The sequence below is a fragment of the Macrobrachium nipponense genome, chromosome 23 (genome assembly GCF_015104395.2).
Source record: "Macrobrachium nipponense isolate FS-2020 chromosome 23, ASM1510439v2, whole genome shotgun sequence".
NCBI classification, from domain to species: Eukaryota; Metazoa; Arthropoda; class Malacostraca; order Decapoda; family Palaemonidae; genus Macrobrachium; species Macrobrachium nipponense.
In genome coordinates this window covers 80,062,705-80,076,748 of record NC_061090.1, presented here as the reverse complement: position 1 = coordinate 80,076,748, position 14,044 = coordinate 80,062,705, and the positions used below count along the sequence as shown (strand labels likewise).

The window sequence follows — 14,044 nt, the reverse complement described above, 5'->3', positions numbered from 1 at the left end:
AAGCTGTCACAATCAGTTACAAATGAGGACTGTGTTCGCTTCCTCACAATTCTTCAGACCCTAACTTTATGGACTTCATGAAGTTTGCGGCTAATAAAGATGCTAATATTGATCCACAAAACTCCTCTTCCTAGAATCAGATAAGAGAGAGTCAACTATTAGACAATATGACTCAGCTGTTAAAAAAATTAGCATCCTTCCTGAAAGAATCAAACACTACAACCATGACAGTTAATTTAGCTATATCCTTTTTCAGATCCTTGTTTGAAAAAGTTAGCAGCTAGCACTATTACTACTCATAAATCGGCTTTGAAGAAGATCTTTCAGTTAGGTTTCCAGATAGATCTGACTGAATCTTATTTTACGTCTATCCTAAATGCCTGTGCTAGACTTAGACCTTCTCAAAGGCCTACTACAGTCTCATGGTTCTTAAAATGATGTCCTCAAACTAGCATCAGATACTGACAACTCGTCTTGTACATTCATAATGCTTCTTAGAAAGAGGACATTACAGTAGACCCTTGACTCACGAACGCATTGACCCACGTACACTCGATCCCCGACCAAAATTATAGGTAAAATTTCACCCTTGACCTACGAACTAACTTTGAGATACGAACAAAAAAAAATGCGGAAAATAAAAATTCTGTTTGGGTCATGAACTAATTTTGAGACATGAACATTTGAAAAATGCTGGAAATTTCTGGAAAATAAGAATTCACTTTGTTTCACAAACTAATTTTTTAGACACAAACATTTGAAAAATGCGCGAAATCGCCCAGCACACGTGAGAGCGTTTGAGTTACCATGGGAACAGCCATCCCTCCAGCCGCCCACGCACGCGTCACCCACGCATCGCTCTTTGTCTCATCTCATTGTGTACAAGCGTTCGTCAATTCGCTTAGCATTTTTTGCGCTAAAACTTGTGATTTTCTTCATAATGGGCCCTAAGAAAGTGAAGAGTGGTGGTGAAAGTAAGAAAGTGAAGAGTGATGGTGAGAAGAGGGTGCAGAGGAAGATAACCATTGAAATAAAGAAAGAAATCAACTGGACGAAGAGGAGGCTGGGGAGGAAGTTACAGATGTCAGCAGTGATGTGATAAAAGCCGCATTGGAAAAGTGGAATGATGTCCAGTGCTTCCTTGAATTGTATCATCGGACAAATTGTTACGAACAGGATCGTGAATATGCTCAATGAAAATTTAATGAGCCATTTCAGAAAAGTTATGGCAAGGAAGGAAGGCAACAGATTGGATAAGTTTGTGATTAAACGTTCACCAAAAAACCTAGAGAGTTTGAATCTCGGAACGAGATCTCCCCGACCTGGATGGGGGAGGGTCTCCTTCCGCACAATCCTCCTCCCCACCCACCACCCTCCCCCTCTTCTCTTGTCCGTCAAGCCAGAAGTCTCGCTGGTCATAGTAAGTGTTCACTTTACAAACGTTTTTATAGTGTTAGTTTTTACCATTTTAAATATATATTATTAGATTAATTAAGGTTTTTTACACTGACTTTTACATTATCTGTGTAAAAATAAGGCAAAATATACAAATATATATTGGTCGTAGGGGTCGAGCCAACCATTAATATTATTCCCATTAAACCTTATGGGGGAAATTAGCTCCGAGTCACGAACAATTTGGAACACGACCAAGGTCTAGGAACGGATTGTGTTCGTGAGTCAAGGGTCTACTGTATTCTTATTAAGCCTAGCTTCAGGAGCTAGAATTTCAGAACTGTCGGCTCTATCCAGAGATGCGGGTCATGTGGAATTCCTCCCCTCAGGAGAAGTTCTGCTTGCTCCGGATCGTAGTTTTTTGGCTAAAAAATGAGGATCCTCTTGCAAGGTGGGCCCCTTGGAAAGTCATCCCACTTCCGCAAGATCCTTCTCTCTGCCCAGTATCAACTTTAAGAGCCTTTCTATCTCGTACATCCTCAAGATCCTCAGGTTCTCTCTTCATGAGAGAAAAAGGTGGTACTTTATCAGTAAAAGGTATTAGACAACAGATCCTTTACTTCATTAAACAAGCCAATCCTGATTCATTTCCAAAAGCACATGACATCAGGGGAGTAGCCACCTCAATTAATTACTTTCAACATATGAACTTTGAGGATCTTAAAAAGTATACTGGATGGAAATCTCCGACAGTCTTTAAACGTCACTATCTAAAGTCCTTGGAATCTTTAAAATTTTCTGCAGTAGCAGCGGGAAACATTGTTTCTCCTGATACTGTATAGTAGTCATAGTGTAGATCCAGGTCTCCTTTCTACCTACCTCGTCCAACATGCCTCACCCTATCGCCATGCTACTCAGATATTCTAGCCTTAGCCGCTGAGATCATATTGGTGGATTGTCCCTTATTTTTTCGCTAGGGACATCCACACTATGTACTTATAATGTACTTCAGTGTACTACCCTTATTTTTATGCTAGGGTAGGACACATGTGTTTGTATATTTTGTAAATACATTATTTAAGTGAATCTATGTTAAATTGCACTGCATATTGTATTTACTATGTTTACTATAATTTAATTTTAAGTACTTTACATTACTAGCTTTCTTTTATGTCATTGTTTAGAATAAGTTAGCTTTAAGTACTTAGTTTATATGCTGTAATAACTGATTCACTTATATTATATCCCTCTTTTTTACAACTGATTTTCATTTGTCCTTTTTCCCATCTTGTCTGTTTCTTTGGTACTCTTTCATAGGCCGACACGAGCTGAGCCCGAAAAAGGGATTTTGACGGAAGGAAAATCTATTTCTGGGTGATTGGCTCGTGTCGCCCTATGAAACCCACCCTGTATTGATTGCCCTCCCTGCAGGACAAGATGTTCATAGATTAAGGATGACCGCTAGGGGCGCTGCTGTCCGTGGCGTCCCTAGTAGTAGTAGTAGCGGCCGCATCGCCCGTTGGTATCAGCTCTCTCTAGTGGGGATTTTGATTGGAAGGTCTAATTGGTGAATGTCTCGTGGTAGTGTTCCCACTCGCCCCTATTCTCATACCGACACGTTCTTTTCTAAAGAGTGAGTCGACAGTCAGTTTTACTGACATTTTCTTAATTTTGTTTTTCTCTGGTAATTTTAGATTAATTTTACCTAGAAAGAATGATATTAAGGATCCTTTCATAGGGCGACACGAGCCAATCACCCAGAAATAGATTTTTCCTACGTCAAAATCCCTTTTTGAGAGTTAGACTAATAATCAAAGTGTTTTTGGATTTATTAACACATTTTGTTGGTTTGTTCATTATGACAATTATCAGTGGAGAGGCTTCAGAGTTCATAAAGGTGTACTGCTTTGCTTGTATTTAAATTTGTATGTCATTGTTACCAGAGGTCTAGCCTTTGATACGTATAGCCAATCATCCATTGAGAAAGAGGGAAGAAATGCTGTCATAAGTTACGTAACGAGTGCGTTCGAATCCTTTTCTCTGAGTAAGTTGGCCCGTCTTCAAAAAAAATCACTTTTACATTATAAGTACCAAGTTTATTCAACCCACGTCACGTAATGCAGAATACAGTCAAAATTTGTGTAGATATAATGTGTATTCTGAATAAGCGTTATATTTATGAAATGCATAGATAAAAAGTTGTGAAAAAACCGTGTTACAGAGGCCCTGAATCTCATAGTAGGTTATAGTCTACAGTCTAGCTAATTATTCTCACTGAATCGATGTTGATTGTAGGCTACTGCCTAGTAGGCTGTTGCTGACATCATTTTCTGAAAGGATTATATATATTTTAATAATGATAATTGGGAAACATTTCTTTAGATAGAACTTCCAAATAGAATGGTGAATTATTCAAAACAATTTGCGCTTTTACAAATAACAATCATAAATCATGAGAAGAGCCAATGTGTGCTGGTGAAAATGCTGGTTTATATTGCTTTTCACGCATAATAAAATCATTATTCCACAGTCTAAACTGAAAAATTTTTTAACTGGAACTTAAAATATTGCACTTAGCTTTGAACTTGTGTTTCCATGATTCTTGGTAATGAAATCAATAAGCTAAGAATGAAATTCTTGGAGCTTGGTTTTGTTTACCCACCAGAAAAGGAATGGATTTTTGGTCCGTTTTTGGTTGTATGTAAACAATATGATGGTGCATATGAGCTTAGCCACTTCTTGTTGGTTTTGACATAGGTAAACTTGGTTCAGCATTCACTGGGGATAAGAGAAAGTGTCCTCTTATCCTGAGTCTATTTATACACTATCATGTATTATAATGTTTATAATTACGATACATTACCCAGCCACAAGACCAGCTAAAAGAGATTTCTTTGACATTAGTCTGGTCACCATGGAGCTCTTGTAAGAAGCTTTTTTTTTATTTGATTTATTTTATTTATTGTTTGTAGTTCCTGTTATTAATGTAAAGAAGTTGATTATTGCTATCTTTGTAATGTTTGTTACTTTTTCATATTTGAATTAGTTTTATACTCTCTTGTAGTTGCTTATTGTTTTTTACTTAGTTTGTTGTTAGTTGTTAGAGTCTCAGGAGGCTTACGAAGACATAGTGCAGGTTTCTTTACTTCATTAGCACACTTTTAAATAATACTTTAATTTTACAAGTTAAATAGTATGAATATGAATTGAAATATGAGCCTTTCTGAATCTTGTTAACCCACAATTGGTGAGGATCTCCACCTCACTCCGCTAAGGCTCTCGGCTATCTTCTCTCCTCTCTCCCTCCAAGCTTGCTTTCTCAAAGGTTTTTCAAAGGAAGTGTCTAGCCCACCAGTAGGTCGGCAATTGCTCCTGTTCTTCCTTGTAGTCATAGTAATTGGTTGAAGATTATCTAACGACATCCGCGGGCGAAAGTTGAAAGGTCAGGTCACAGGTGAGATGGCTAGGCAGTTTTTAATGGTTGCGTTTAGATTATTCCAGCACGAGTAATCTAACTACAAATTCACGACACTTCCTAATCGTCTCTCTCTCTCTCTCTCTCTCTCTCTCTCTCTCTCTCTCTCTCTTCTCTCTCTCTCTCTGTCTATCATTTGTCTATTAATGGTTATCTCACATTTCTTGTTCTTTTTTTTTAAACCTATGCTATTCCTAGCTAGTTTTCTCTTAGTTATCATTACACTCTGGATAGACCATGGAAGGGTAATCCTTGAGGACAAAACAGCGACTACCCTATAAAAAATATGGTTTGACATCTTGAAGCTTTTTATGATCCTATGTATGTCATTTAACTTTCAAAAACTCAAGAAACACTTTACTGTGTTTTAATTAGACGTATTTAATTTTTTAAAAATAAATTTTAGGATCCTTTTTAGAGTATGTACTGTTATTGTTTAGCTCTAAAGAGGAAGTTAACCCTCAAACACTGACTGGACATATTATACGTCGACTAAAATTGTCTGTCGGGTGCTAAGTGGACGTACTGTACGTCGACTACAAAATTTTTTTTTAAATATTCGCGGAAAAATAGAAATAGGCCTAGTTTTTTAAAAATTTTAAATCACGCGCTTTGAGGGATGTGGGAGTTCACGGATCATGCTGTTGTTTTGTTTACAAGCGTTACCTAGGCGCACATGCACGAATTGCTTTTTTCTCACACTAGAAAGCATCAGCGACACATCTCAGAAATTCTCTCATCACTTTGTCATAATTTTTGCACTGTTTTCGATGAGCCATTACATAGAGTTTTATATATGAAAATGTGTGCAATTTCATGTAAAATGCAAAAAAAAAATATACGGTTGTAGTTTTTATCAGTTTCGAAATATTTTCATATAAATCACGATAAGTGCCAAAATTTCAACCTTTGGTCAACTTTGACTCGACCGAAATGGTAGAAAAACACAGTTGTAAGCTAAAACTCTTACATTCTAGTAATATTCAATCATTTAATTCCTTTTGCAACAAATTGGATGTCTCTAGCACAATATTTTGATTTATGGTGAAGTGTTGAAAAAAACTTTTTCCTTACCTCCGAACGTGGTAACTCCAACGAAAATCTCAGAATTTCTTTAGTCACCTTGTCGTAATTTTCTCACCGTTTTCTATTAGGCTTTACATAAAGTGTTATACATGAAAATGTGTGCAATTTCATGTAGAATACAAAAAATAACATGGTTGTAGCTTTTATCAGTTTTGAAGTATTTTTATATAAATCACGATAAGTGCCAAAATTTAAATCTATGGTCAACTTTGACTCGACCGAAATGGTCGAAAATGCAATTGTTAGCTAAAACTCTTACATTCTAGTAACATTCAATCATTTACCTTCATTTTGCAACAAATGGGAAGTCTCTAGCACAATATTTTGATTTATGGTGAATTTTTGAAAAAACTTTTTTTCGTTACCTCTGCACGCAGTAACTTGGCTGAAAATCTCAGAATTTCTTTAGTCGCATTGTTGTAATTTTCGCACCGTTTTCTATTAGGCATTACATAAGGTGTTATACATGAAAATGTGCGCAATTTCATGTAGAATACAACAAAAAATAACTCATGGTTGTAGCTTTTATCAGTTTCGAAATATTTTCATATAAATCACGATAAATAGAAAAAATTCTACCTTCGGTCAACTTTAACTCGACTGAAATGGTCAAAAACTGCAATTGTAAGCTAAAACATTTACATTCTAGTAATATTCAATCAATTACCTTCATTTTGCAAGAAACGAGAAGTCTCTAGCACAATATTTTGATTTATGGTGAATTTTTGAAAAAAACTTGTTTTTACGTCCATGCATTACGAATTCATACATCATTTTGTGATAATATTTTCTCTGTGTTGCTTTGATTGTTTTACAATTTGTTATATACCAAAATCATTGCAATTTAGTGTATAATACAACAGAAAAAAATTAACTTATTAGCTTTAACTGTTTTGCTCACAGCGCGATTTGTATACAATTATATATGAAATTTTTTTGCACGCTGTCATATATTCCAATATTTATATATGATAATGATATTTTTTTTCATTTCTGATGGTTACACACTAAACTTCTGGCAATGACAAAAAAAGGAGCAAAAAATGAACTCTTAATCCTAAAACTAAGCGTGCTGTGATTTTTTGAAAAAACTTTTTTTCTGCTTCGGCACTAACTCCCGAACTCTGCCGGCATACGACAGACAAGTTGGTAAATAGAGGCTTGGCATTTAAGGGTTAATGATACTAAAGTTGTTTAATTTCTCTTTTCAGAGTAAAGATGGAAAGGTACTATGAACAGCTCATGAAAGTGGCTGAGCAGCGAGAAACTCTTGCTAGATGGAAGGTGGATCGTTTGCAGCTGAATGAAGCAAGAAAAAAATTTCTTACTGATTATAAATGGACCAGAGAAACAGAGTACTATACTGTGACAGAGGTTGCTGATATTTTGGATGAAAGTAATGTAAATGTAGAAGTTGAAGTCAAATCTTTATTTGGGAAAGACAGAGATGATCAGCTTCAGACCGGTGATGCCATTGCTAAAGAAGGACTCCTCAGAATCGATCGTGACCGCATTGAGTATGTAGAGCCAAGTCCGACAGAAGAGTCAACATCAGGTTGTGACATGAGTGTTTCGAGAATGAGCACATCCTCAGACTTTGTTGATACGCCACATGATGAAAACATTCCAGAGTTGGACATTGATCCTGTGCGGTCACAAGAACGAAATGACCAAATGGTGAGAGGGAAACTCTCTTTTTGGGGCAACCCATTTGGTAAAAAAAGACAGTCATTTGATCGTCAGCTGTTGGAAAGCCCAAGAGAAGAAATTTATGAGGAGGGGGCCTCACCAAGTAATGAAGTTCTTAAAACAGTTTCAGAATGTAATCGTCAAAAAGTGATGCGAGAAGAGTACGGCATTGATATAGGAGATGCAAATGCTAACTTTGGCACTTCACTAGTCCGTGAGCAAAATGGACACGGAAAAGTGAGTAATGGCGATGATGATGAGAATGGTAATTTAGGAAATCAAGTGCTTCCTTCAGATAAGCTGAATTCAAATTTAACACAGCCTTCATTTGTAACTGAAGTTCATAATAGATCTTTATATTCTATCAGCACTGGATTGAACAGTATCAATGAGGATGTTGACAATGGTAATATGTATATCCCAGTAGGAAATAACAATTTTACTCAGTATCAAGAAACAAGAAATGAAGCAGCCATTATAAAACAGAAAGTCTTCAGTCAAGAATTCCAATCCTCAACATTGCAGGAAAATTTTGCAAATATAAATCGGTCACAGAGGATATTGTCTGCAGAAGCTCTGATAAATAAACAGAAAATTTTAGGCACAGAATATGGCATGGTAGATTCAAATACAACAAAGCCTGAAGGCTCAACAGATAGTGGGTCTTATAGCCGTCAAGTATCTGCCACCAGCTCCTCCACCTATAAGTCTTGCCATTCATATGACAGGCAAACATCTGGTTCTACAGTTTTTTCAACACCTGATGAAGAAAAACCTGTGCTTATAGATCAGGTAAGTCATGAAGTTTCATCCAGTTTTGTAGGTGGTAATGAATACATTATAATTATTTTCATGCAGTATATTTTTATAAATTTTAATTACTTTAACCCTTGTAGTGTTTGTATGTACTACATGTATTATGGCCATGGATAGAAAAAAGAAGTTTATTTGTAAAAAAGATATCTGTATTCTCCATGCTAGTTTGACTGGATATCTTAAAACTATACTAATATTTCTTATTTCAGATAATCTAGTTGTCTATCAGGTATTCAGAAATTTTATGCACTTATTGTAGGCAAGAATAGTTGGTTGTAAATTAGTTTTGTCACCCTATGGTATTTACTGATTGCAATAGTCACAATAGATGTGATAAAATTTTGTAATATGTTAACTTGGAGGGTTTAAAGTCAAGAATTATAGAACAACCAGATTAATTAATACTATTTGGAAAAATTTAATTTCAAAGTATGAGTTATACTTATTTTCATTCATCATTATATTTCATGATTACATCTTGTCAAATCAGATATAGTACTGTTAAAAGCTTGAGTTTGTAGTATTTCACCTCATTTTATACAAAAACCTATTACTTTTAGTTAGGCCTTATAATGTGCAGGGCTAAATTATTGCATATGACTCAGTTTCTTGTAAAGGAAAGAAAGAAAACAAGTCAGCTGATAGTATATTGTGTATCTGTGGGTAAATCCCAGGAACTCCAGTATTAACACTTATTTTTGTATGACTGAGAGCAAGATCACTTCAATGTGGAAGTCCCCAGATATTTTACTATAATTATTTTTATTTGTATCCTTTTTTGTTTTTAATATCTCAGCAAGAGGTCTCACTGTTATTTACCAAGGCTGCTGCTCCCTCTTCCCAGAGAAGTTAGGTGCATTGTTATTCTCACACCCATTGCAGTGGTGTCACATTTCTTCCTTCCATTGGCAGGCTTTGCCTAGCATGGCTCCTGTTCATCCAAGTCATTCTACAGCCGCTTCATTTCCCAGTGTTACTCATGCAGATCAGAGCTGATTACTGGAAACCTCCTCTCCCATTTTTCCTTATTTCTCCTTACAATTAATAGAAAGATTCAGTGTGGAGCCATTTACAGAGCCAGACTTAAATCACTGTAGCAGTTTGCATCACCTTAGTAGATGAGAACTGTAAAAAGAGCTTTATACATACACGGAACAAATCTTCGGTCTTGACATTAGGATAAATCTTCTGGCACCAGCTGGAAACCATTTAAAATCAATAAAAAATTGTAGTATGTGCAAGGAATCTGTAGCATCTGGCATCTAATACTAGATGAGGTGAAAGCAGGTCAGAGACCACGCTTGAACCTTGTGACACTTTTAGTCTTTCTTCAACCACCTTGGAGAGCGGATGTTCACTTTGTGATTGCTATATGGATTCCTCCATCCAATCTACGAAGTCGCATGAGCATCAGTGTATGTTTCCCAGCCTGTCAGGGTTCCCACATTCTCGCTTCCTAGCTTCCTCTTTGACAGTTGATGTCGTTTGATTTTTGTAATATTACCAATCCTTGCCCTGAGTATCGCTCCTGACCTGTTGAGCAGGGGAAGAAGAATTTTACAAGAAGGATTATCGTAGGAAATCAGCGTATCCATCTTGGGAAAGATTCCCCTCCTCCTCAAGTGAACTTTTTTGCTTCCCCTCCTTCCAGGCCTATTCTTACTACATCATCCATTGATGCCTTGTCTCCTTCCTTTCCTTCCATTGTTTCTTATTTGGAAGCACCAGGAGTTGGTTAGGGTGATTTCATGTTTAATGCTGCCCCTTCTCTCTTAGTGGGAGAGGGAGATGCAGCCCTTTTGGGGAGAGAGGAAGTAGCACCATCTTGTTCCTTTGTTTCAGGCTTCGATGTGCAAAAGATCTCATCTGTTTGGGCCTCCCTAGGCCTACCAGGGGTGCTGTTCTTGGAAGGCCTTTAATCCCCTTAATTGTCTTTAAGCCTACCAGTTTCAGCTCCCCCTAGCAGTCCCCCCTCCAGCCTTAAATACTTTGGGTCTTGTGTGCTGCTGCCTAGTGGGATGCCATCTTATTTAACTGTGCATTATCCTGGGTCGACTTTTCCCTTGCCAGCAACGAGGCCATCGACTTGGGGCCAGAGTCTGTTGGACCCTATGACATCACTCCCAACATTGTCTCTACCTGTGTCAGTATAGTGTATCTGTGACGTCACTCTCCACCTGCTGCTGTGACATCACTGCCAGTTACCACCATGATGTCATCATCAACGGTTGCCAGTCCATTGGAGGTTTTCGTACAGGTTATGATGGACAAACTGGACTCAGTTGTTCGAGAGAGGTACGGTATAGTACCTTTTTAAGAGGAAGCGGCATAAGCCTCCATCTTCGTCTTCTTTTTTTGTCCTCTTCATCTTTGTCATCAACATTGCTGTCTTTGTCTTCGTCTCCTCCTCCTCATTCACAATTTAGATGGGGGATTGAGGACTTTGTCGCTCTGTCTTCTGGGAGCCTGAGAGCTGTGGCATCTTCCTCCTATGGATGTTGGCCACTCCCATGCATATGTGAACATGGTTCTCTCTCTCTGTTCGTTTTCCTGGAAGATCATCATCACCCTGCAACCTTTTGGAAGCCTTCACTCATTTGTTCCTAGTCTCCTCAACCTGTACAAGTTTGCTGCAAAAATGGACTCCCAGGTTAGAAGTCCAGTTGCTTGGAGGCCTCCAAGATGTTCTTATTCCCCTTGATTCAGGTCTCGTTCACCTGCAAGGACCAGGAATTCCTTGCCTGTTTGTTACATCCATGGACATGTTTCAAGTCATGGCCGTGATGATGATGACGGATGTTTCCTTGGTCTTGGATGTGTTTGTTCGACTTTTCCTAGAGCAGAGAGTGACCATCTCCCTCTGGTTTCCAAGAGACCAAGGCATTCCTTGACATGTTCTCTAGGAGGACTTATGTACATTGTACGTTCTTCCCGAGTCCATGGTTGTGACTTGTTGAGACGGTGGGATTGTGCTTCGGCTTCTCTTTCCCCTGGACTGGATCATGTACGTTGTTCATCTTCATGTGACTCTTCTCAGGCAGAGACTGATGCATGTCCCATTCCTATGTTTGTGGACGTGATTATTTGGCAAAAAGGGATGACGTGCCCTTCAAGTAAGGAGAACTTTACAGTAGCCAGAAGAAGCAATCGGGACCCTGCTCTTCCTTCTACTTCAAGACTTCAGACTTCTTTGCAGGATACAGAGGATTGGGAGAGTTAAGAGTTTCTTTCTTCCTACAAGGAAATTATTGATCTCATTCGTAAGTTCAGTAATCTCTCTAAGAGGGCTGAGACTCGTCTACAATAACTGCAACAAACATAGAGGCCTTATTAAGACCAAAGAAAAATGTGAGGACATCGTTTTGAGTTGCCTTGTTCAGGGCATGCTAATTCAATCATGTAGCATGTTAATCCTTTGGTTTGGGATGGGACAATTCTGTCTGTCCAACAGGTCTTTCAAACTTCTTCCCCCTCCTCTTATTTGTCATGAAATACTATTCTACAAGTCTTGTGCCACTGATGAATAGGCAGGTCAACTTGGATGTGATTTATTTGAAACCTGGGTTGACCCTGGGGTCAAGTTAGGGCTGAGGGCCTTTCGTTAACCTTTTAAGAAGCTTTTACCTTGGAGTCAACTGCCTCTTCTGCCTTTCAGACTGTCTCATGGCTAGATTTGTGGTCATCAGCAGTGGCTAGGATTTCTTCGTCCCATTCTGCAAGAGAACTTTTAGCAGTCCTAGTTTCATCAGGTTATTTCAATCTAGGGCAAAGGCCATTTTGTACCTGGGGCATATAATATGAATTTGTGGGCTAACTAGCTACTACTTGGAAGAGATGCAGCCCTCTCTAAAGTAACTTGTTCAGTGGCTACAGATTCTTTGTTTTCCTTGCAGATTGGGGATCTCCTAAATTCCCAGCTTCTTCTACCTAGCAATCAGTTGGAGTCTGTAATAGATGGACAGTGGGCTGGCAATAATGATTGGCTTGTCTAGTAGGCAGTGACTAAATTGTCAGCTCAGTCTCGCCAACCAGTCCAAGGCAGAATAGGTAGTCCCCTGCCAGGAAGCTTTCAATAACATTGACTTCACCTAGAGCCTCTCAGCCAGCTCCAGCTCCAAAGAAGCAGCTGCAGCAGCACCCTCTCAGTCTCACTTTTCATGACCAGGGATGGGGACTAGGGGCAGGGACAGAGGAGGATGTCGATAGAGTGGAGGCAGAGTGGAAAGGGCATTCTGTCTTCCAGGGTTCTACAGTCAAATCTTCCTGGTACTGAAGGCCAGTGGTGATTGGAGGCCATGACAGATCTCTTACCACTTAACCTCTTCATCAGGATAGAGACACCCCAGACAGTCTTGGCAGCTGTGGGTGAGGACAACTTCATGCTCTCTATAGACTGAAAGGCCACCTACTTTCAGATTTTTATCCACCCTTTGTCCAGGAAGTTCCCCTGTTTCTGTCTTGGGGAGCAAGTATTCCAGTTCAAGGTGTCTTTGCTTCTGATTGACAACAGCTCCACAAGTGTTCACAAGAGGCTTTACCCTAGTGTCGACATGGGATTGTGCTCAGCAGATTCGCCTGTTGTGGTATTTCGATGATTGCTTGATCTTGGCAAGTTCCTGGGAAAGACTGGTTCGAGACAGGGACCGTCTTCTCCAGATTTGTCACAACTTAGGTATCGTGATAAATCTGGAAAAGTCCAATCTTCCTCCCAGTCAGAGGATTCTTTACCTGCGGATGATGATAGATACAGCATCGTCGAGGGTTTTTCCGTCGGACCAGAGGATGGAGAAGTTCAGGACTGTAGCTCACTCTTGATTTCTTTAAAGAAGCTGGTCCCTCATGGGCATCTTCTTATTCAGTCTCTGCAGTGGAGACTAAAGGAGTTTTGGTCCCCAGCAGGAGACCACAGCTCCAGGTTCCTCTGTCAACAGAGGTGGGAAGTGATCTTCTGTGGTGGTTAGACGACCAGAACCTAACAGTGGGAATTCCTCAGGATCTTCTCCTGTTCTCGGATGTCTCCTCTGAAGGTTGGGGTGCTCATCTGGAAGAGTTGACTTTTGGGGACATGAAGCTCTCAGGACAAGCAACTCCACATCAATGTGTTGGTGTTGGAGTTTGAGTCTGCCTTCTTGGGTCTTTAGGAGTTTCAAGAGAGAATAGCAGGTCACTCCATCGTTCTAACGTTGGACAACCCTGCATATGTGAACAAAGAGGGGGTGTACCTGGTGTCACACCAACTTCACTTGTTGACAGTTGAATTGCACCAGTGGGTGATCAACAGCTCGGTGGAGCTCATGGCCAGGCACATTCTGGGCAAGAGGAATGTGGTGCCCTTCAGCATCCTTGGGACAACCTAGAAGTTTATGCCATTCCTCTGCTCTGCCTCATCTGTCATGCCCTGAACAGTGATTGGTTCCAGGAATCTTAGGATGACCATAGTAGCTCTTTTGTGGCCCCAAGAAAGAGTGGTCTCCATATTGTCTATCTCTTCTGTCAGTGGTACCAAGAGATTCCCCCTTGGCACAACCTTCTCTGCCAACCTCATGTGGAGAGGTTACCACAAATCGGTAGGGTCCCCATCTC

General features: G+C 39.3%; 1 protein-coding gene across 3 annotated transcripts in view; it reads left to right on the top strand.

The window, feature by feature from the left end:
- The window catches only part of LOC135201900 (gamma-tubulin complex component 6-like), a 172,567-nt gene that overhangs the window by 63,435 nt on the left and 95,088 nt on the right, over nt 1–14,044 (top strand). For all 3 annotated transcript variants that reach the window (XM_064231212.1, XM_064231200.1, XM_064231206.1), the window contains exon 8: nt 7,168–8,437. In XM_064231212.1, coding sequence (XP_064087282.1) covers nt 7,168–8,437 — 1,270 coding nt within the window. The remainder of the gene's footprint in view (nt 1–7,167; nt 8,438–14,044) is intronic.